Here is a 24,886-nt window from a genome sequence, read left to right as displayed (position 1 = left end):
TTCCAGGTCCGTCAGGCTGGGACTAGTATCTACCCAGTAACTTCTGAGCCACCAAAGTTCATATCCCTTTGTTACTAACCTGTTGTGTTCACAACTGACAGAATTGCTCATTCCACTCTTGTCATTTTTTTTAACTTTCCCCCTTTCTTTCTTTCTTTCTTTGTATAACTTTACTTCAGTTTTTTTCTCTACTGTTCTAACAGACCCCTTCTCTGGTCTCAATGACCGTTTTCCTTAACTGACCTACGTGAGGTTGGCAGACTCATTACCTTGGAGCACACCCTTTGCTCAAAAACTTTCATTGGCTCCCCACTGACTATACAGTTATCATTAAGTCCAAAGTGTCTGAATTTCAAGGTTTAAATGATCTGACCCTGGCCTACCTTTCTAAATGGTTTCTGTTTATCTGTTATGTTTATTTGATCATGTTGAATTATTAGTTGCCTGAATGTCTTCACATTCATGTTGTTTCCCCCGTCCAAATGCCTTTCAATCCTAGAAATACATAGCTAAGTCTTATTTTTTTCTCTGATACTCAGTTCAAATGATACTTATTCCGTAAAATATGTATCTGCCAAAGAAATCAAGTCATTCTGCCTTCCTCCTCTCCTTAAATAAAACTTCTGCTCCTTTAGGCTTTAGGGAATATTTTTACTCTAGGTACTAGTTCTTTTTATTTCTCCTGAGAGAGAAAACTCCTTGATTTACCTTTTTATTTTCCATTGTGAATTCATGTTGAGGTGACAGCATAAATATTTGGATTTTATAAGAAAAACAATATAATTCAGTGATTTTTATGGGGAGAAAGGGAAGTTATAAGGCTGAGGTTAGTAATCTTCTGTGACTAAAATCTTTAACTTACAAGTTAAGAAATTAAACATCTTCTATTTCATGTGGACATTATTGGGGAGGGGGATGATGAAAACCAGTAACACAAATTTCAATTACATAAGTGATTTATGTACTCTGACATTTTGTCTATTTTTCCAAAAAGAAGAGAACTTCAACATAAAAATTTATCACTTTCATCATTTAAATTTAAGGTAAGGACCAGGTGTGGTGGCTCACGCCTGTAATCCCAGCACTCTGGGAGGCCAAGGCAAATAGACTACTTGAGCTCAGGAGTTCAAGACCAACTTGAGCAAGAGCAAGACCCCATCTCTACTAAAAAAAAAAAAAAAAAAAAGTAGGGTGGCGCCCAAATGGCTAAGGCACCAGCCACATACACCAGAGCGGGCAGGTTTGAATCTGACCCGGGCCAGCCAAACAATGACAACTATAACCAAAAAATAGCCAGGCATTGTGGTGGGCAGTCTGTAATCCCAGCTACTCAGGAAGCTGATGCAAGAGAATCAATCACTTAAGCCCAGGAATTGGAGGTTGCTGTGAGCTGTGACACCATAGCACTCTACCGGGGGCGACAGCTTGAGGCTCTGTCTCAAAAAAAAAGTAGAAATAGCTGGGTGTCATGGCAGGCCATATAGTCCCAGCTACTTGGGATGCTGAGGGAAGAGGATTGCTTGAGCCCAAGAGACTAAGGTTGGCATGAGATATCATGCCATGGCACTCTACCCAGGATGACAAAGCAAGACTGTCTCAAAAAATAAGTAAAAAAATCAATAAGTAAATGTAAGGCAAGGTTTAACCAAAAAGTTTTTTCCACTGAGATTAAACTTCAGAAAAGAAAACAATTTTATGCATTTTATGGCTTAATATATTTACAGTTTCCCTTGGGCATAGTGCCACCTACAGTTGGCAAGTGCAAAGCACTCTGGTTCTGAAAAACTTGCTGACTCTAGTAGAATGGTGCTCTAGCATCATCTAAATCTTCTCTGTATACATTAGGATGCTCACAGCATCATATAAACAGAAACTTAAGAAATGTAACTAACTGGTCCTCAGTGAAGATCAAGGTATTAAAATCCTGCCTTTTGAGCTGGGCGAAGTGGCTCATACTTGTAATCCCAGTACTCTGGGAGGCTGAGGCGGGTTGATTGCCTGAGCTCAGGAGTTTGAGACCAGCCTGAGAAAGAACAAGACCCCTTCTCTAAAAAATAGCTGGGTGTTGTGGTGGGCACCTGTAGTCCCAGCTACTTGGGGAGGCTGAGGCAAGAGAATTGCTTGAACCCAAGAGTTTGAGGTTGCTGTGAGCTGTGATGCCAGAGCACTCTACCCAGGATGACATAATGAGACTCTGTCTCACAAAAAAAAAAAAAAAAAATCCTGACTTTCATAGACAGGATGTTTTCTTAGAATAGGAATAAAAGAACACCTTCATTGCATTCTTACCATTATCTTTCATTGTCATTATTCCTTTTCAAGGGCAAAGCTATCCCTACCACTCTTCTACAAACATTCTCTAGTGAAAACAGCAACTTTTCCTTACTTTGGCTTTTTCTAAATCATCTTCAAACATGTTCAAATCTCTCCAACTCAAAAACTCAACAACCTTTCTGGTGCCACCAAAAAGAAAAAAAGGAAAAAAAAAAACCTATCTTCCTCTTAGAGCCATAGCTATCTTCCTCCAACAAACTTCTTACAAGAATGATTTACATTGACTACACTTAGATTCCATTACTTACCAATTTACAACAATTTGGCTTCTGCCTCAATAATAATTGTTTGCAAAAAAAAAAAAAAAAAGGTTTGCAAGAGCTAAACTTCTGACTTAGCCAACTTAATCCTCTCTCTCCATGTCTCATCTTAGTTTGAAAGCTCTGTAGTATGTGATACTCTTGATGATTTCCTTCTAAAAATGGATCTTCCTGGGCTTCTGTTATACCATTTTCCCTTTTCCTATCTTTCATTAATTCTTTCTTTATTTATTTATTTTTGGAGACAGAGCCTCATGCTGTCACCCTGGGTAGAGTGCCGTGGCATCACAGCTCACAGCAACCTCCCTCCTGGGCTTAGGAGAATCACTCACTCCAAGTGATTCTCTTGCCTCAGCCTCCCAAGTAGCTGGGACTACACGTGCCCACCACAATGCCTGGCTATTTTTTGGTTGCAGCCGTCATTGTTGTTTGCCGGGCCCGGGCTGGATTCGAACCTGCCAGCTCTGGTGTATGTGGCTGGAGCCTTAGCTGCTTGAGTTACAGGCGCCGAGCCCATTACCTCTTCTTTTAACTTGCTGATTTCTTCTACTTTTATTGAAGAGGTTTTGTTTCCTAGAGTTTTGCACCTAAGATGTCCTCTTCCCGCTCTGTACATTTTCATGGCTGTCATTTATTTATCTCATGTCTTGAAGTAGCTTCTATATACTGATAATTGCTAAATCACAATTCCCATTATAGTCTGCTAGTTCCAGAGATTTCTTGTTTTATATTTCTAGTTAGATATTTTTTAGTGCCTCTAATATGTCCAAAATAAGCCATGCTTCCTATTTTGAATCCAAGTATTTTAGATAACCTCCCTGGTAGGTTATTCATTCTAATAACGACTATTAGTTTGCACAAAATACCTAATATATTTACATCCTTTCTATACGTACTGCATTAGTTTTGGTCATGATAGTTTCTTTTCTAGGCTATAGCACTCAGCTTCCTTCCTTGGTCCTAACTACAGTAGGGTATCTCTATCTTAATCCATCCTCTATATAATGAGCAGCATTCTCTTTCTAATATATATTATTTTTTATAATTTATATATATATATATATTTTTTTTTTTTTTTGAGACAGAGCCTCAAGCTGTCACCCTGGGTAGAATGCTGTAGCATCACAGCTCACAGCAACTTCCAACTTCTGGGCTCAAATGATTCTTTTGCCTCCACCTCCCAAGTAGCTGGGACTACAGGCGCCTGCCACAAAGCCCGGCTATTTTTTGGTTGCAGCCGTCATTGTTGTTTGGCAGGCCCAGGCTGGATTTGAACCTGCCAGCTCAGGTGTATGTGGCTGGCACTTTACTCCCAGCTGCTTGAGCCACAGGCACCAAGCCATCTCCTTCTAATTTTAAAATCGGATTTTTCTATGCACCTTATGAAGCTCCTTGTTGTATACATAATAAAAGATTCAAATTTGGCACTAGTATTCAAGGTAATTCATCACTTCTTATCTGCCATGCCTTCAGCTATTCTCAAAGTACTGTGAAAATCTATATCTAGAAAAGGATGGATATAAATACAGCAGAACCTCCACCTCCCTGTATTGACCACCTCAGGCTGACACATGTTCATAGACTGGACATGCACCACATGTATCAGTACAGCAGGCCTAGTTCCTTCTGTGGACCAGCTCTGTATGTTGACCAGGTTGTTACGATCCCTTGGGTGTCAACTTCAGTGGTTCTCCTGTGGCCCATATTATGGATATTTATTTATTCTCTTCCTGAAATACCCTCCAGTGTGGATTGAAGAAATTGTCTCTCTCAATCTCCATTCCCTTCCCCACAATGAAGAGATACAACTTGAGTTAAAGACAAAATGGAATACCCAAACACAGAATGGTAGGGAGATTTTATGCTGGAAGCAATGAAGGAGCATCAAAACTCCTCTCTGTTCCTCCTAATCTGTGTTGCAGTAAAACAGATTAGAAATTTCTTTGCTGAGGAGATAACTCTGCCCTTGAGAGGCTAAGTGGAACCCAGGGAAGGAGAGATGGACAAGGAATATTCACACCTGGCTCTATGCGAGGCCTAAATACATTGTCTCCAGGCTTAGCTCTCCCTCGCTCATCAGCATCATGGAAGGATCATTTGTGCCAGATAGGCTCCCCTCCCCCCGGCTACTAGGAAAACCAAATTAAGACAGGTAATACCATCGCTTCTGACAGGACAAACAGACAAAATATCTCAAAAGTCAAATGAACCTAAAAATATTAAAGTTTAACCAGTTTAAGGAGATGTTTTTGGTAACTAGGAACCACCACTAGGGAAGTATTTTTAGCCCAAGTTTCCTTAATGATAAACTATTTCTGACATATATAACTTCATTTCTCCACCCATAGAATCTCCAAATATCTTTTCCTTATTCCATCCTACCTTTTTTTTTTTTTCCCCATCCTACCTTTCCAACCCACATGTCATGGAAGTTAGAGCAGAGTTTCCCAAGTTTTCGCAGATTTTAGGAGTAGGCACTCTGACAAGTAACAGATCTTCTTGGTTTTTAATATATGGCTCACGTGCCAAAATATACAATTTATGTGGAAATAAATTATATTAATTTTCTTTCTTTTTTTTTTTTTGTAGAGACAGAGTCTCGCTTTATGGCCCTCGGTAGAGTGCCGTGGCCTCACACAGCTCACAGCAACCTCCAACTCCTGGGCTTAAGCGATTCTCTTGCCTCAGCCTCCCGAGTAGCTGGGACTACAGGCACCCGCCATAACGCCCGGCTAGTTTTTGGTTGCAGTTTGGCCGGGGCCGGGTTTGAACCCGTCACCCTCGGTATATGGGGCCGGCGCCTTACCGACTGAGCCACAGGCGCCGCCCTTTAATTTTCTTTCTTTCAAATGTAAAGAGTGCTTATGGGTATAAAGCAGATAATTTCTAACAATATGTTTCAGTGACTATTTCTAACATTGAATTTACTAGTTACTATATATAATGTTTGCTATTTCCCAGGTATTTAAGATAACTAGAGAATTTTCTTATACATAGAGGTTTAGAAGTTTGTAACAGTTGTTTACTTGTTAATTTCTTACCTGAGAGAGGCAGAATTTGTAAAGGTGAAGCATTTTTCACAGTCTGTAAATGTTCTAATTCTTGATAATTAAATGCTGACTGGGGGTGTTTTGGTGGTATTAGACTGGGGTGTGCGGTAGTTTTAGCTGAGATTGTGTCTTGCACAGAATACTGCACCTGCTAAGACAAAGTCAAATTATCATTCAGAGTTGTTTTTTTATCAGACTTTTAATGACACAAGAAGTATAACTAAGAAAACAAACACAAGAGGCAAGAATGTACTTAAATACTACCCTTGAATACTATTTTATCAAAGTCATAAACACCTATGAGGTATAATTATCCACATCTTACAAGAGGAATCTGAGGTTTAAGAAGATTAAATAGTTTAGTTGGCATATAGTGTATAATAAGAAGTAGAGTTAGTTATCAATATAAGTGATAGATTTACATAGATTTATAGATTGCATATATGTTATAAGACAGTGCTACCCATTTTTAAAAGCTTTCTGGGGTTGCTAAAAATAAAAATTGAGCTTTTATATCAAATCTAGAGATACTTTTATAGTTTGCAAGCACGATAATTGCGTTTTCACATGGCCGTGTGAGATGTGCCTCCTCAAACCTTGTTATGACATTGGCACATTACCTGTCCAATGTGGAAAAAAATACACACACACAGACACACACACATGCATGCACCACCCCACCCCCCACCTGCCCATCTAGGGACAAATTCACTTCTTTGCCTCCTTTTTCCTCAATGAATCATAGACCTAAGGGAGAAATTTTAAATTACATGGAGGTGATCCACAAGACTATCAATAAGTTCTGAATAAATTCTGAATACAACAAATGTTATAGAATGTTTATCATAATAATAATGTAGACTCAAGCTCAAAGCTTAAAGTCAAATGCTTAGGTTTCAACCAGCAAATAAAATAGCTTTCTGAGCTACAGAAATATATGCATTTATTAAGCATTAACCTCTAGATTAATATGTACCAACTTTTATTATAAATGGGCATTTTATTCCTTAGTGAGTGAAAAATTTTGGCCACAAACTGACCATAAAGGTGGCATTCTACGTGCCAAATATGGACAATGCTTCTGAAGTTCTTTTATAACTTTACATAATTTGATTCCCCTTATGCCTTTGGCAAGACAGACCTTTCTTCCTATTTAGAAGGAACAGGAAAATGAGCACTTTGAGAGTTTACTCCTGCCTACCAAATTAAATATTAACACTTCACTTAAGTGTTCACTGCTATCTCTAATATTAATATATACCTCAAACCATCTAATCCCTACAAACACCCACAGCTTCCACATACCTCTGAATATAACTTCTGTGCTTTTTCTGCCTCTCTTCACGCTATTACCTATTTAAAAAAATAAACCCCTAATCCAGCAGTTCTCAACCTGTGGGTAGCGACCCCTTTGGGGGTCGAATGACCCTTCCACAGGGGTCACCTAAGACCATCCTGCATATCAGATATTTACATTACGATTCATAACAGTAGCAAAATTACATTTATGAAGTAGCAATAAAAATAATCTTATGGTTGGGGGTCACCACAACATGAGGAATTGTATTAAAGGGTCATGGCATTAGGAAGGTTGAGAACCAGTACCCTAATCTCTATACTAACCATTTCTTCCCCCGTTCTTTTTTTTTTTAGACAGTCTCAAGCTGTAGCCCTTGGTAGAGTGCTGTGGTGTCACAGCTCACAGCAACCTCCAACTTTTGGGCTTAAGTGATTCTCTTGCCTCAGCCTCCCAAGTAGCTAGGATTACAGGTGCCTACCACAATTCTCAGCTATTTTTTGGTTGTAGTTATCATCGCTGTTTGGCGGCCTAAGCTGGATTCGAACCCACTAGCTCCAGTGTGTGTGGCCAGCGCCCTAGCAACTTGAGTTACAGGTGCTGAGCCTCTTCCTCTGTTCTTTAAAACTCATTTTATGGCCAGAGGTAGTAAATAACTCGCACCTATAATGCTAGCACTTTGGGGGGCTGAGATGTAAAGATTGCTTGAGGCCAGGAGTTCAAGACCAGCCTGGGCAACGCAGCTAGACCCCATCTCTATAAAAAAAAATGTAAAATTATCTGGGTGTCCTGATGTGTGCCTATAGTTCCAGCTACTTGGGAGGCTGAGGCAGAAGGATGGTTTGAACCAAGGAGTTTGAGGTTGCAGTAAGCTATGATGATACCATTGTATTCTAGCCCAGGCAATAAAGACCTTGTCAAACAAACAAATAAGTAAATGAATAAACTCATTTTAAGCATTATCTCATCTGTGAACCTTGTCCCTCCTTCTTCCATTTCCTTCTTTCCATGTACGCCACCACACTAAGTCAATTTTTCTATTTTTAGCAAAAATAGCATCTCGATTTGCTTAAGCTGGTCTTAAACTGACCTTAAGCAATCTTCCTGCCTCAGCCAGCCAGAGTGCTAGGATTACAGGCATGAGCCACTGTGCTTGGCTTGTTTATTTTATTTTCCTGTGCAAGTCACGCGAATGTATTAAGGAAATACATTGGAATTTCCTTAATTTGGAATGGGTACAAAGGAACAAATTTTATGTACAGATAACAGCCTGAATTAGGAAAAAAAATAAAATTACTTCAATCCTTTTCAAAGCATGTCAACTGTTAGCCAAATTTGAAATTGCTAAAATTGATAGCTGGCAATTATAACATTTATCAATAGAAACCCTAGGTACCATTCTCCTACTACCATTTTAATAAAATTCCCTTTTCTGTACAGACAGTTCTGTGTATACACTCGGAATATCAAGATTCTGTATTCAGATTGTCAGGGATAAACTGAAGCTTCCAGAATTTGTATCTATTTGATTTTTTTTTTTTTTTTTTTTTGAGACAGAGTCTCACTTTGTCACCCTGGCATCGAGTGCCATGGTGACACAGCTCACAGCAACCTCAAACTCTGGGACTCAAGCAATTCTTTTGTCTCTACCTCCCAAGTAGCTGGGACTACAGGCACCCACCACAACACCTAGCTATTTTTAGAGACGGGTCTTGAACCTGTGAGCTCAGGCAATCAACCTGTCTTGGTCTCTCAGAGTGCTAGGATTACAAGCATGAGCCACGGTGCCCCTATCTGACTTATTTTATTAGAAAAATGAAACTAAATAGGGTGGCGCTCTTAGCTCAGTGGATAGGGCACAGGCCACATACACCCAGGCTGGTGGGCTCGAACCTAGCCCGGGCCAGCTAAAACAACAATGACAACAATAAAAATAGCCAGGTGTGGCTCGGTGCCTGTAGCTCCTGACCTTAAAATTATCCAAATATACACCTAAACGACTTTATCCTAAAGCCACATACACCAGAGCTGGCAGGTTTGAATCCAGCCTGGGCTTGCCAAACAACGACAACTACAACCAAAAAATAGCCAGGTGTTGTGGTGGGTGTCACCTGTCTACCGAAGGGGACAAAGTGAGACTCTGTCTCAAAAAAAAAAAAAATAATAACTTTTTCATGTAAATAAAATAAAAAACAGGGCAGTGCCTGTGGCTCAAAGGAGTAGGGTGCCGGCACCATATACCAGAAGTGGCAGATTCAAATCTGGCCCCGGCCAAAAACTGCAAAAAAGAAATAAATCAATAAATAAAATAAAAAACAATTTCAAGGAAAGCCACTTCTAATTGATGAGTTATAACATCCATACTTTTTAAATTTGAAGGTACAAATAAAGAATTAACTTACCTTTACATTTTCTTTAGAAGGAGAATCATTCTGTTTTACTCCAGTAAATTTAGGGAACATTTCTGCAAACGTATATAAATAAAAATTTCAATATGTATATTATCTTAAAAACTACCAAGTTATAATTTTTCCAGATTAGAAATAAGTGGTGATTTAAAGAGAATGCCTTTAATACAAACCTCTTATATCAAGAAATTCTTATATCTTACAGTCACAGACTTTTGCCCTCTTTGAATTAGCCAAAATTTCTAAAGGGATACCTGCTTTTAAGATATTTTCTTTTTCCGTAATGGAATAAATAAATACCCACTCACAAATTTCAGTTCAGATTATGTTTAGGCAAAAAAGAATATAGTGTGTTACTTCATAGTAAAGAGTTTGAATAAGTGACAGTTTAAAAACTATTAAATCATAAATTACAACAGAGTTAGTTTCTGACATGCAGCTCTGATAATACTGAAATTTTTACCATAGCAGTAAATATAGCCATAAGAGGCTTAATTGAAATAGTTAAGAAATTACTATAAGAGAAAAGAATGTCATTTATCTGAGAGAACATAGTATTTTATTAAAAGTGAAGCTATCTGATCTCCGTGGTCAGGTCTGCTATCTTGCTAAACACTATAATAAACATCCCACCTAATTACTTATAAGCTCTTTGGCAGCCTCAACTATATAGCAACAATTTTGAGGCTGAGGATTTTATAGTATCTCCTTTACCTTTAGAAATACCGTGCATCTGACACTGGCAGTAGAAGTAGATATAAAGAGATGTCTCTGTCAGGATGCTAATATGTCTTTCTTCTTTATCCTACAATTGACTCCGGTGCTATCCTTCCCAATCATAACCCTACCTCAGTGTGGTAAAGAACCAAACTGGTTGTTACTGCCTTGATCCATCTCTCCAAGCCAGCTTTCCCGAACCACTTGAGTGTTCTTTTTTTCAGGCTCCAGGGCACCAAGGCTGGTCAACACCAAATTATTATTCAAACTTAAAATATTCTAATTTTAATAATTACCTTCTGCTTCCTGAAATGCCATCAGTTTCCACTGGATGTGTTACTGTTCTTTCCTCTCCTAAAATGTTTGATGCTGGACATTGTTAAAATTGCTAAATGCCACTCAATGACATGCTTTAAAGAATTCACGTATTTAAAATGACATGAACCATCATAATGTCACTTAACTAAGTATTATTGAAGTGTTGGGGGTTAGGTGGAAGAGGAGGAGAAGGAGACAGACTGAAAGACTGAAGACAGAGATCCAGGAAGCCTTCACATTCAAGGGAGAAATTAATAGTTTCAGCTTTGAACAAAAAAACAAACAGAAATAGACTTCATTAATATGATATAATATATGCACAACTACATAAAAATTATTGAAATATACACCTCAATGACATTATCCTAAAGTATAAACTCCTAAGCATAATAAAAATGATATACTGCATTGGTGTTCTACTAAAAAAAATTAAAGGATATCACCTTAGTTTTCTGATATATGACACTAAAGCTCAGAATTATTATAGAAATTAATAGCTCAAAATATGAAAACAATAGCAAAGGGCATCAAAGAATTTTAATTAAAAATCAAAACCATCTACTATATATATCTCATAAGTTTTATAGATTATAAACAGATGAATGATAACCTATTACTCAGCATTTGCTTCTTATAATCTTACATAGTCTATTTTACAAGAGCATAAGAAACTAAGACTGCATATATCTGTTTATGAGTTCCTGGCCTTTGGAATAAAAAGGCAAACATACATATTTTGACTAGTGAAGACTCTCTATAAGACCTAGCAAACATCAATTAAATTGAGAATAACAATAACATATACATTGTGAACTAATTTCTCTGAGAAACTGCGATAACATGCACGCCTACCTTAAGAAGAATGAATTGGATAATATATATAAAATCACTAAACAAATGCGTATCAACACATACACATATATATGCTAAGTTAACGATGATATGCTCTAATTCAGATCTCAAGAAAAAACTATATACAACTTTGATTACAAAGTTCTTATTTTAAACTATCAAAAAATTTTAACAATAAAATTAAAAAGAGATTTAATTAAAGAGTTCATAGAGATTTAATTAAATGGTTTATTTAATACCTATCAAAGCATTGCCATAGATGCTCCAGGAATACCAAATATTATCACTAAGCCAATTTACACTAAAATTTGAAAAGTTTAATAGGAACATGATAATCCAAAAATGGGATATGCTACCATATTTTGCAGAAGTAATTACCAAAGATTCTGAAATTAGACTCGGCGCCTGTAGCACAGTGGTTAAGGCACCAGCCACATACACCAAAGCTGGTGGGTTCGAACCCAGCCCGGGCCAAACAATAGCCGGGCGTTGTGGTGGGCACCTGCAGTCCCAGCTGCTTGGGAGGCTGAGGCAAGCAAATCGCTTAAGCCCAAGAGTTGGAGGTTGCTGTGAGCTGTGATGCCACGGCACTCTACCGAGGGTGATATAATGAGACTCTGTCTCAAAAAAAAAAAGATTCTGAAATTACAAAGATATATCACATTTTCGTTATAGAAGACAAGGTAAAGAAATGTGATTAAAATCACTACCTGGTTCTTCTTCCTTATTTTATAGAAAAGAAAGCAGGACAGAGATATTAAATTATTTTCCCAAGCTGATCATTCAAACGATGTTTTGTTGATAAAAACCAAGAAATTTGGTTTTGAGGAAAAAATATGTACTCCCTCTAAAGAAGGTTTTGGCAATTTTCACTAACATGTTTTTATAGTTCTTTTAATATTAAAAACAAACCAATTACAGACTAACTGGTCCTTTTATTAAGGGTATTTCAAAGCGTTAGAAATTGGAAACAAACAAAAACCACCAAAAAACAAAAAAATTCTAGACCAATCGTTCTCAAACATGATGGCACATCAGAATTAACTGGGATACCTTTAACACCTCATGTATCTGGCTCCACTCTCCCATTTAATGCAGACTGATTGAGACAGAGTATTTTGAGTAATTTTAAAGTACTGCCAAGGTTGAGAATCACTATTGTAGACAAGCTGCTTATTCAGGAGGACACAGACTGAACAGAAAATTTAAAAATGCACGGGACAGAATTTATCACGATGTCTAAGGCTCAAGTATGGACTTTAATATATGGGAGGTTTTTTACAGTTTGGATCCTTGAATTTTATCTGTCCAGTGCTTTGAAGCAATTGATGAGAAACTTACAAAAGTTAAAAAAACTTAAATGATAACACGAATTTTCCTAGCTTGAATGGCAAAGGTTACTTAAGAGTCTCTCTTTGCATACTTCCTGCATTTTATTAAACCATCTAAAAAGTTAACACAAAATCTAAACTTAAACCAAGTTTGTTAGTTTTCAGATGAGATAGGGCATTTCAGGGTGATATGGGTGTAAACCAGGTTTTTAAAACTTAACATGAAAACTCCTACTTTTGTCACCTCTACAGGAGATCTAAGTCGTAGTACTAAAAAACTCAGGCTGGGAGCAGGGTCTCATGCCTGTAATGCTAGTACTCTGGGAGGCCCATGCAGGAGGATCCATGAGCTCACGAGTTCAAGACCAGACTAAGCAAGAGTGAGAACCTGTCTCTACGAAAAATAGAAAAATTAGGCATGTGGCAGGCACTGTAGTCCCCAGGTACTCAGGAGGCTGAGGCAGAATTGCTTGAGCCCAGGAGTTTGAGGTTGGCGTGAACTAAGCTGATGCACTCTAGCCTGGGCAATAGAATGAGACTCTGTCTCAAAAAAAAAGGAATTTACAATGAAGTACTGCTTCTTAGCCCACAAATCTCTCATTTTCATTTTAGGAATTGAGATTTTTAAATAGAACTTTCCTTGGAAATCAGTGATCTACCATGTATTCAATCCTATTTAATAAAGCAGAATTAAGTCTGCATTTTTCAAAAGTGCATAAACTGAAGTTTTAGAATAATGGAATATATCTATTTAAGTAATGTGAAATAATAGTCCCCAAACTACTCATAACACATAAATGTGTTTCATATATGAGCTCTTAAAACATGTGTGACACCTAAACAGAATAAACTGTGGTAAAGAGAAACCAACTTATAAAATAACCACAAAAAGTGGTCATTAATACTAAGGAATTTAGGGCGGAGGTTTGATAGAGGGAGGATAAACGGTAGGACCACACCACCTATGGAGCGTATTGCAAGGGTACAAGTCAAATCTGTTAAGCGTAGAACATAAATGTCTTAACACAATAATCAAGTAAATGAGGCGAAAGCTGTATTAATTAGTTTGATGTAAGCACTCCAAACTGTATAAAAAAATCAACACACTGTACCCCACATATGCATAAATGTATTCATGATCTATGTGTATATGACTCAATAAATGGAAAAAAAATATTAAGGAATTTAGAAAAAGTAATTAGAGCTCTGTCCCTGGCAATTAAAATTCTAAGAGACTGTGATGTGGTTAAGAATATTGCACAGTAGCCCATACCTGTAATCTCAGCACTTTAGGAGGTTTGTTTAATGCCAGGAATTCAAGACCAGCCTGGGCAACATCTCAAGATCCTGTCTCTACCAAAACTAATTTTTAAAAAGTTAGCCAGGCCTGGTTGCCCTTGCTGTAGTCCTGCTACTCAAGAGACTGAGGCAGAAAGATCGCTTGAGCCCAGGAGTTTGAGGATATTATGAGCTAAGTTAGTGCTACTGCACCCCAGCCTGGGCAACAGAAGGAGGGAGACATTGTCTAATAAAAACATAAAAGAAAGAAAGAAATAAAAGAGAGAGGAGGAAGGAATAGAGGAAAGAAAGAAAAGGGGTAAGGGCAGGACAGGGCAGGGAAAAGAAGGGAAGGAAGGAAATTGCATATAGCAAATCCAGGAACACAGGTATTAAAAACTAAATTAAGAAAAACATTACTAAAGATCAATACACTTCTATCCGAAGAGAACGTATCATAGAAGCTTTCATTGAAGTTTCCTCTATTAAAATTTTGAGGAAATAAAATTATATTATCTCTTATCTTAAATAATCAAATGTCTATTAACCAGAGTCCTAAAAGTCATAATATTCAAATTAGTTCTGAACCATAATTAATTTTAAAGCTATAAAAATATTATATATATTTTAGTTAATTTTTACTGATACACTGGATAAAGTTTTTGCTGAATAACTAATTTGTACAAAATTAGATTTTCTTAGTAAATAGCCCTATTCCCCCCACCGAAACTTTGACAAAGAATTTGTCAACTGTTCCTTGAGAATGTCATGTGCATAAATAAGCACAGTAGGTACATTCTTATTTTTACTATTGCTATTATTATTGACATGGTCTGACTTGCTTATTTTTCACTATTTACAGTACATCTGTTTCTTTATTTTTATTTTTTTTCCCGAGACAGAGCCGCAAGCTATTGCTCTGGGTAGAGTGCCATGGCATCACAGCTCACAGCAACCTCCAACTCCTGGGCTTAAATGATTCTCTTGCCTCAGCCTCCCAAGTAGCTGGGACCACAAGTACCCACCACACTGCCCGGCTATTTTTTGGTTGTAGTTGTCACTGTTGTTTGACAGGCCCAGGCTGGACTCAAACCCACCAGCTCCAGTGTATGTATGTGGTTGGCGCCCTAGCCTCTTGAGCTACAGGTGCAGAGCTAGTACCTTTCTTTCTTTATGATTTTTGTTACCGTTGTTCCCAGGAAAGTAAAAAGTATTCTCAGCTTACACACTAGAAATGAAGAGCCTTGATATATTTTAATGGATACAATTGAAGTTGATATTTAGGACAGAAGGTCCTATTACTTCATTTACCCATTATATTAAACAAAGATATAATTGTTTTTTTCTCCTTAAGTTAGGATTTGCACTTAACAACTTATAACAAACATTATTTTTCCAACAAAGAACAGAACATGGTTTGAATATTCATAAAACAACTAAAATTTCAAAGATAAATGACAACTCACACTATCAGATTAAAAGACAAATTGACCTTAGTGGCACAAACTGTATACTACCCATAATGTAGCTTTACACATCAAAAATTGCTACTCTGCAACAACAACAACAAAAAAAATTAGCCAGGCTGGGTGGGGGTGGTGCCTGTGGCTCAAAGGAGTAGGGCGCTAGCCCCATATACCAGAAGGTGGCGGGTTCAAACCCAGCCCTGGCCAAAAACTGGTAAAAAAAAAAAAAAAAAAAAAAAAAAATTGCTACTCTGATTTTAACAATATCATTTTTTAAACAACTCCTTTAAATTAAAAAAAGATGACATTAAACAAGAATGTCAGTCATAAAATAAAAATTGAGCATAGCAGTGTTTTAGGATTAGATTATAAAAATAAAAATTGAGCAGAGCAGTGTTTTAGGATTAGATTTCTGATGCTGAGTTACTCTGCTAGAAACTCAGTACAACATAGAATAGACATTGCACCATTTGAAGATCACAAATTGATAATAAACATTCTTTCCTTCAAAATATATATGGGAATATTCTATCAGAAACAGATAATTCATATTAAACTACTTTATTGAAAAAGTCTATATAAGCACTTTTTCACTTTTTCTCTAATATTCAAGGCATTTAGTAAAATTAGATAATTCAAGCTAACAGTTCCAGTAAGAGTTTTATCCAACAAATAAAAGACAAAGTGCTCTAACTTAGTAGGCCACAAATGCTTTTATTAGGTGATATTACAAATGCTAATTACAATTTAAAATACTAAATGCAACTTGGATTTTTTCCAGTCTTGTTTTATGTTTAGAAGTCAAATATAAGGAAATACTATGTAATCAGAGCCCTAAGTTAATTTTTAAATTTTCTAGTATGACAAATTACAACAAAAGAAAAAATTCTCTTTATTCTTACAAAAATGTTTATCACTATATACTTTATGAAATGTAGAACAAAATGCAGCAATCAACACAATATAAATGCAAGCTAAACAGAACTGAGAGTAAAACAGAATGTACTTACTACAAGCTAACTGCCCTGACTACCAGACTAAGAAACAGGAATGCTCTCATGAATGGTAAGAATTCCTGATGATACCATAATTCTGTCTGGGATGCTTTGTTAAAGAGAGAACCAAATTTCACACACACACAAAAATCTAATTTAAAATAAAGCCAAATTTAGACACAAAAGTGCTCTATTCTGAATTTGCCTTTTGGTCAATAAAGATGGAGCACCATCAGGTCAGTATCCATGTGGCAGTGATTAGTTGTCAACTACATAACCTTTCAGGACAAAGCACAAAAAAACCCATGAATGACCTAAGCTTGCCACAATTGATAGATACATAAGAAATAACATGGTACTTTAGCATAACCTGAGTTTGAAGTACATTCTTCTACAGATGGAAAGTAATATTCTACAGTAACAAAATCAGAGAAGTGAAATGAAATCTGCTTCGGGGATAACTGGTTTCTTAATTCAAAATAAGTGTTCAGTTCAGAATGTAGTATCACAACAGGACATACTTTGCAACGTCAGAATGATCTGATATACCACGGAGAGTAAAGCGAAAGGTACCCCCGTGTAATCTTTTATTTTATAAAAAGAAGCGAAGATCAGTATTTTATTATCTGACATTTTCTGGTATTAAGATTTGGTATTATTTATTAAGAGACTATCCCACCTTGAGGGAACTTATTTTCAACATTACAAACTTACAAGTCACATATGTGTAATACGAAGTTTCATTTTATACAGTATCTCTTTTAAGGGAAATAATTAAGATTGTCAACATGAAATAAAATAGTAACTGTGATATCCAAACCATAGATGTTAGGTATATAACAAACATTTCTTCAAAATACGTCTCAATATTGCAAGAAAAGAATGTCCCCACCAACAGAGGGACAGCTAACCTGATTCGGAATCGCTGCTGTCGGAAGAGCTGGAGTCGCTGCTGCTGCTGTCAGACCCCGAGGAGCTACAGTCGCTGCTGCTGCTCTCGCTCAGCCGGGAACCGCAGCCCACCGCTTTGGACGGCTGTGTCTTCTCAGCTACAAAACAGGGGCGCACGTTAAAATGCCGAGAGAACGAAATAGTCAAGGGAACGTTTAAAAATCGCCACCTACGTTTAGTTTGACGTTTTCTAGAATTTAACTGATTATTGACATCCAGCAACCGTTTTTCCAATTCCTGTTTTTTCTGTGAATGAAGTTCTTCTTTGGACTTCATTGTTTTCTTAGCTGTGTGATTTAGGAGAAACAAAAAAGAGTTGAGTATAACCAAAACTTGACACTAATACCAGACTGATCTCTATTAATTTACCAAAATACATACTGTGAGGTCTTAGTGGTCTTTTCCTTAAACACGCGGCAACATATTTTTCTAATTCTCTCAGTGTTGATGCTTTCAGGGTTTCAAAGTCAATCTCTATCTCATCAGGGTTGGAATTTCTCAGTGAAGGCTCTCTTGATTGTATTATACGAACTACACGCCCAAGTTTATCACCAGGGAGTTTGTTTATATCCAAACTTAACTGCCTTTTCTCATCATAGTTCATAGGTTTAGCATTATCTTCCTCTCCGGGTTTCAGAGCAAAGACCTGCTGTTTTCTCTTCTTTGACTGACTGTAACAAAAATTAAATTTAGTCACACTTATTTTAGATAATGTTACTATTGTAATAAGCTGTCATAAAAGATACTTACTTGCTCTTGGATTTTTCCTTGGGTTTCGTTTGCTTAAACTTCTTCCTTGGATTTTCATCTCTGTTATTAACCTTTTCTTTTTTCTTTTCCTTTTTGGATTTCTCATTCTTTTTCTTTAGCTTACGGAAAGGTACTTGGGACAGAACCTGCAGCTGTTGATGAACAGCTTTAAGCTAGTAAAGTAAAAATACATTTAAACAGTCATGGCTCTAAATAAAGACACTAGAAAAAAAAAAAAGACATTCTAAAACCAAGAGTGTCTTTTTTTTTTTTTTTTGAGACAGAGTATCTCTATGTTGCCCTTGGTAGAGTGCCTTGGCATCACAGATCACAGCAACTGCTAACTCTTGGGTTTAAGCGATTCTCTTGCCTCAGCCTCCCAAGTAGCTGGAACTACAGGCACCGACCACAACGCCCCACTATTTTTGTTACAGTTGTCATTGTTGTTTAGCTGGCCCGGGCTGGGTTCAAACCCACCAGTCTGGGTGTGTCTGGCCAGTGCCCTACCCACTGAGTTACAGGCACTGCCCAATAGTATCTTTTGTGAAATTCATTTCATATTACATTTCCTTCAGATTCTTACTTCACAAATTCATTACTTTAAAAAGGTCTATAATGAAACTACAAACTCTATGTGCTCAACACATAAACTTAAATATTTATCTAAAAACAGACCAGAAGTCATTAACATTTTCAGGTGGTCTTAAGGTTTTGGTAACTGATCTTTTTTCAGGCTTGAGCTCAGAGCAGGTCAATATTATGTTATATAAGGTAGCAAATGTTAAGATTTCATTCATAAAATAACTCAGATTATGTCATAAATCCTATCAGTGAGAATCAACCACTCAATTATGATTAGGAATATAAATAATAATTTCTTAAAATAAAACTTTTACAATATATAGATATTTAAATAGGAAAGACTATTAAACATCACAAAAGTGCCAATAAGTAAACAAAGCCACAGTTGCCAAATGATCTAAATTTAAATAGCTTTAAATCTACCAAAAGGACTATATAATGGATCATCAGCTTATGGAAAGAAGGTCAGAACGTGTTTGATACAATCAACTACCTGCTCCTGAAGTTTTGCAAGACGCTGAACTCGTTCATCTTCAGAATCATCGGAAGAGTTACCTTCTGAGGAAGCTTCACTACTGCTTTCTTTACCAACAGCTTTTGTGGAGTCTGTTTTGATGCAACAAACAGCCATACTCTCAACAGGTTCATCTGGGATCTTGGCAAAATGCATTTCAAAAACATCCTGAAATGGATAATTAGACTATTATGTGCTTCTGCATTTTTTATTAAATGACAACTTTTAGTAAAAAGTACATTTAAAAGTTGTATTTTTCCTTTAAGACAGACACATTAGAAGAAATATAGTTAGACTCATGCTTCCCTATTTGCCAAACTTTGCTCAACTTTTCTCGTTTTTTTTTTTTGTAGAGACAGAGTCTCACTTTATTGCCCTCGGTTGAGTGCCATGGCGTCACACGGCTCACAGCAACCTCCAACTCCTGGGCTTAAGTGATTCTCTTGCCTCAGCCTCCCGAGCAGCTGGGACTACAGGCGCCCGCCACAACGCCCGGCTATTTTTTGGTTGCAGTTTAGCCGGGGCCGGGTTTGAACCCGCCACCCTCGGTATATGGGGCCGGCGCCTTACCGACTGAGCCACAGGCGCCACCCACTCCATTTTTTTTTTTTTTAAACAAACTAAACTTCTCAAGTTATATAAAGGACCTTCTTTCAAGGGCCCTGTCGTTGTTGCATCGTTCTACCATCTCCAAATAGCTCAGCTGTCAAGTCTTTGGACTGTCCCTCCAGTGGAACATGGGATCTAGTCAACCCTGTCTCAGAATCTACTGTCCTCTCTTTATTAATATCTCCCCAGTTTCCTCTATTTGCAGGGCAGCTTTGTTAAAAGATCTGCTACTAAAGGATTTAATCATCTAAAAACCCAATGACTGTTTTACAAGTATTGTTTATAGGTCAGGTGCACTGGCTCACGCCTGTAATCCTAGCACTTTGGGATACCAACATAGGAAGATTGCTTGAGGATAAGAGTTCAAGACCAGCCAGAGCACGGGTGAGACCTTGGCTCTACTAAACATAGAGAAATTAGCCATGTGTGGTGGTTGTACATCTGTAGTTAGTCTCAGCTACTCAAGAGTCTGAGGCAGGAGGATCACTTGAGCCCAAGAGTTCAGGTTATAGTGAGCTATGATGATGCCACTGCACTCTAGCCAGATAGAGCAAGACTTTGCCTCCAAAAAATAAGTATTATTTATAAACAGTTTTATACTACTTAGGGGCATGGTGTTATTCTTTACTCTTGAGTTATAGTACTAACAATTTTAAACTATATTCGGAGGAGATACGTTTTCAGAGCACAAGCATAACTCACTTGAAGCATCTTTGCCATTGTCACAACTTCATGATCTGGAGGATTATATTTGTAGCAATTCATAAACATTAATCTAACATCAGCAGCAAATTCATATGCATCCTTATATTCTTGGTTGTCCATTTTCCCCTAAATTAAAGAAAAACTACAGGATTCATAAGCAATATTAGTTTTTTTGCTTGTTTGTTTTTTTGAGACAGAGCCCTACTTTGTTGCCCTCGGTAGAGTGCTATGACATCATAGCTCACAGCAACCTCAAACTCTTGGGCTCAAGCAATTCTCTTGCCTCAGCCTCCCATGTAGCTGGACTCAGGTGCCAGCCACAATGCCCAGCTATTTCTTTTTTTAAGAGACAGGGTCTCGCTCTTGCTCAGGCTGGTCTCAAATCTGTGAGCTCAGGCAATCCACCTGCCTCAGCCTCCCAGAGTGCTAGGATTACAGGCATGAGCCACTGCGCCCGGCCCAATATATTTTAATTCAATAATTATTTAAGCACCTTCATTATTATCTATGTTATAAAATACAGATCAATACCTAACAAAAACAGTCATACACCATCCAGATTTGTCAAATGTTAAAATTCTGCTACATTGTTTCATGTTTTTCAGACATTAGAAAAAAAGAAGAAAGGACATACCAGGTAAAGCAAGAACAGGGACAAAAGCAGGAAAACAGTGTTTTCATATAATCCTGATTAGGGAAGTTTGATGGCAAGAAACCAATAAAAATATAACTGCTTCAACCAATCAACCCTGAACATCTAAATAAAAGATTTATACTGCAATTCTCCTGGCAATGAAAGACATTAAATGCAGAAGAGTGATATGACCATCAGTAACGTTTTTAGATGGCTGCATGTAAGGTAGTTAGAAGTATGAAGGTAGAGTAGGCGATTTGTTTTTCTTTTTATGAAGCTTCCTAATAGTAAGAAAATCCTATAGACTGCTGAGCGAAACGTGTATATTATTGGGCAATTCACAAACAAATAGAAAAGGCCAATAAACAATTGCGACTAGCTAGACCTCGATTTTAATTAAAGAAATGCAGAACAAAAATAGGAAACATAATCAAATCACTGACAATTGAGAATAATTCCAGAGAACTAAATTAAAGTTGCCATCTTCCAGTCACTGGAATGCTAACCAGTTTATATCCTAACCAGTTTACACATTGCTGCTAGAGAAAACATTATAAAAGTAAAACGAGTAAGCTATTTTCTTGTTTAAAGGCAGCTCTTGGCCTCTTTGCAATGATCTTTCTTGTTGAAGACCTAGATTTCCTTCCACTTCATTGTTCCCCAGTTACTCCTTCGTGTTCTTCATGTGTTTCAAGCTGGCCTAAGTATGGTATTCTATGTAACTCAAATACTGTGGTATAGAAATGTAGATGTGTTTAAGTAGAAGAAAACAGAAAGACATTTTTAAAATGTCCCAATGATTAACTCCAAGTGGTATAAATGCTGATTTTAAATTCCTTCATCTTTTCCTGGACTTTAAAATTTCTTTGCAATGAATTACTTTCATGAGAAGTTCCTCTTATTAAGGCAAAATTTACCTTAATAGTTCCAAGATCCATCGGATGTTTGACAATGTCATAGTAGTTATGGAGTCCCAAAGCACTGACGTCAACAGGATTATAAAAGGGCCATGCATACGAAAAGTGTTTCTTTGCAAGCATTTCTTTAAGAATCTCACTGCAGTGCCTTAATTGTTCAGTTACTTTAACATTCTTTCCAACATTATATTGTTGCTGAGAATCAGGCAAAACATTCTTCTGCACATTTTCTTTTATTGGTGGCATTTTTGCTGATTGTTTTTCTGTGAGTGTTGGAGAAGATTCGCAATTTGCTTTAACCACTGACGTCATGGGAGTTGTTGTATCTGCTTTCCTCTTCACACCCCTTGTAACCTAAAACAAAACAATTCAACAAAAAACCACATTTAAGGTGATATTCAGAGCAATAGTTTTCAAATTATTTGATCATTACTCTTATCCATTAAAAAATGGAATAATTGTAGCATCAGAAGTCTTTACACAGATAATTTACACATAACTGTTTTCAATCAATCTATGAATTAAACAGTAGTAAAGGTTCATTTCCTGTTATAGGCAAAATAAATAATAAAATTTTCTTACCACACTTCAAGAATGTCTTGAAAACCCTTAAGATGAATGAAAGGCAGAAAAATCAAAGTAATGGTCGGTCATGCAAAAAAACACATTTCTGAATTCCTAGTGTATACAATTTTAAAAAGAAAAATAGGTAGGTGGACAATTTCCAACTGTTAACGCTATCATGATACTAAGACAATTCAACTTCTACTGAGAATCTAAGAAACCTCTAAAATTTGTCTAGCCTCCTATGTCTCTGTTCATAAAATGTATAGAGGCAGAAATAGTGTGACTTAAGATTGCTATATGTTGAAGACCCATTTTCATATCAACAACTGAAAAAAAGGCAAAAACCACAACATCCAATTTCATCCATGTTGAAATATTTCGGAAACCAATGATTTTAAAACAACAAACTTACTTGGGCTATAGTTTGTGAGCTAGAGTTGACTGGAGCTCCTTGTGCCCCATTTAAAGGAGAAACAGGTGCCTCAGGAAACACAGGAGTTGCTTGCTGCTTCAATATCTTGTCTGTTGCTTTGGGGGATGGTTTTTCTTTAACAGAAGAAACTGTTTCATTGTGTTGAGCGCCTAGTAAAGTATGAACCAGAGTCATCAAATATTTGAGTGAGTACAGAATAAAACACCATTTTCTCTCCCAGCATTCTATTTAAATTCAGCTTTCTAGTACCATAAGCACTCATTCTTCTTTGAAATCTTCCCACACACTGTCATGAACAATTAGACCAATTTAGGCTTGGCGCCTGTATCTCAGTGGTTAGGGCGCCAGCCATATACACCAAGGCAAGTGGGTTCGAACCTGGCCCGGGCGTGCTAAACAACGATAGCTGCAACAAAAAATAGCCGGGTGTTGTGGCGGACACCTGTAGTCCCAGCTACTTGGGAAGCTGAGGCAAGAGAATTGCTTAAGCCCAAGAGTTTCAGGTTGCTGTGAGCTGTGATGCAATAGCACTCCACTGAGGGCAATATAGTGAGACTCTGTCTCAAAAAATACAAAAAAACCCCAAACAATTAGACCAATTTAGTTATAATAAGAGAAGCTTCTTAATATTATAAAATATATTTAATTTTTAAACAACTGATTTTTTTTTTTTTTTTGAGACAAAGTTCCAACTGTTGCCCTGGGTAGAGTGCTATGGCATCACAGCTCACAGCAATCTCCAACTTTTGGGCTTAAACGACTCTCTTGCTCAGCCTCCCAAGTAGCTGGGACTACAGGCACCCACCACAACACCCGGCTATTTTTTTGGTTGTAGTTGTCATTGTTGTTTAGGGCTAGGACTGCATTTGAACCCGCCAGCTCCGGTGGACGTGGCTGGAGCCCTAGCCACTGAGCTACAGGCACCGAGCCTAAACATCTGATTTACTAAGCACCACTAAAGACCATCCCAATGAGTATTTCCCCCCAAAACAAAACTTATTTTTATGAGTAATGACATTCTTATTTTGACAGCTTATTAAAAATTGTAATACACATCTTGTTACAATGGAAACTTCAAAACTTGTTAATGACATGTTTGTCAGTTTTCCTCAACAGCATGGCTGGCTTAAACTAAGACTAGTACTAGAGCTCTGTGGTTAGTTTCAAGTAGCTGTGAAAATGAGCAAAAATTTCAGAGACCCTGAAGACAAACCATACAGAACCATGGAGGTCTTCAGAGTGCTCTGCATCAATATCCAAGGACCTCATAATTGTTACAGATCATCCAGAGAACAGAAGATAGGAACATGACTCTCCTTATCAACACCTCCTCAGACTATTCTGCTACAAGAACAGTTGTGCATTTTTATCTACACTATGTGTTCCTAGAGAATAAGATATCTGGTTCACAAATATTTGGAGTTACAATGTTAGTCTCCACAGATGGGTGATTGTATCTTTATTGACATTAAGAGATTTCAAATTGCATTCGTGCTTCTGTGTGTACATGATGAGAAGTGGGCAGTGGGCACCGTGGTGAAGACTGGTCTTTCCTGCGTCTCTGTTAACTCTGCTGTCTGCTCTTCTACGATGCTGCATCCCTAACTGTACACAGTGTAGTGATACCTAGGAGTATAAAGTCGTCGCCTATCGATAAAAATCACTAAGTTGGTTTAAAAAAAAAAAGATACTTGGATCACATCATTCTGAAATCTCTTATTATGAAGGTCTATCCTTCCACCAAGGAAATTCCATTCTTCTAATTGCTAAGGAAAAAAAAAATCCCTTGGAATCATCTTTGACTCCACTCTCTAACACAATATCCAGCCTCCCAGCAAACCCTATTACCTCTATTTTCAGGACCAGAATTTAACCACTTCTTACAAGTGGTAATCACCTGGTCCAAAGCATCATCTTA

The 24,886-nt window shown here is 37.3% G+C and overlaps 1 protein-coding gene and 1 non-coding gene across 2 annotated transcripts in view; one reads left to right on the top strand and one right to left on the bottom strand.

The window, feature by feature from the left end:
• The window catches only part of BRDT (bromodomain testis associated), a 56,607-nt gene that overhangs the window by 16,429 nt on the left and 15,292 nt on the right, over positions 1-24,886 (bottom strand). The window contains exons 4-13 of the mRNA XM_053590554.1: positions 22,948-23,117; positions 21,969-22,322; positions 20,415-20,543; positions 19,083-19,271; positions 18,008-18,180; positions 17,639-17,928; positions 17,431-17,544; positions 17,218-17,355; positions 9,344-9,405; positions 5,636-5,792 (exon numbers count right to left, since the gene is read on the bottom strand). Of these exons, the coding sequence (XP_053446529.1) occupies positions 5,636-5,792; positions 9,344-9,405; positions 17,218-17,355; positions 17,431-17,544; positions 17,639-17,928; positions 18,008-18,180; positions 19,083-19,271; positions 20,415-20,543; positions 21,969-22,322; positions 22,948-23,117 (1,776 nt within the window). The remainder of the gene's footprint in view (positions 1-5,635; positions 5,793-9,343; positions 9,406-17,217; positions 17,356-17,430; positions 17,545-17,638; positions 17,929-18,007; positions 18,181-19,082; positions 19,272-20,414; positions 20,544-21,968; positions 22,323-22,947; positions 23,118-24,886) is intronic.
• On the top strand, positions 6,172-6,274 carry LOC128587079 (small nucleolar RNA U13). The gene has a single exon (XR_008380501.1). It is a non-coding gene; the product is annotated as a small nucleolar RNA U13 (small nucleolar RNA).

This window comes from Nycticebus coucang, chromosome 5, assembly GCF_027406575.1.
Source record: "Nycticebus coucang isolate mNycCou1 chromosome 5, mNycCou1.pri, whole genome shotgun sequence".
Classification (NCBI taxonomy): Eukaryota; Metazoa; Chordata; class Mammalia; order Primates; family Lorisidae; genus Nycticebus; species Nycticebus coucang.
This window is presented reverse-complemented; position numbering and strand designations above follow the sequence as displayed.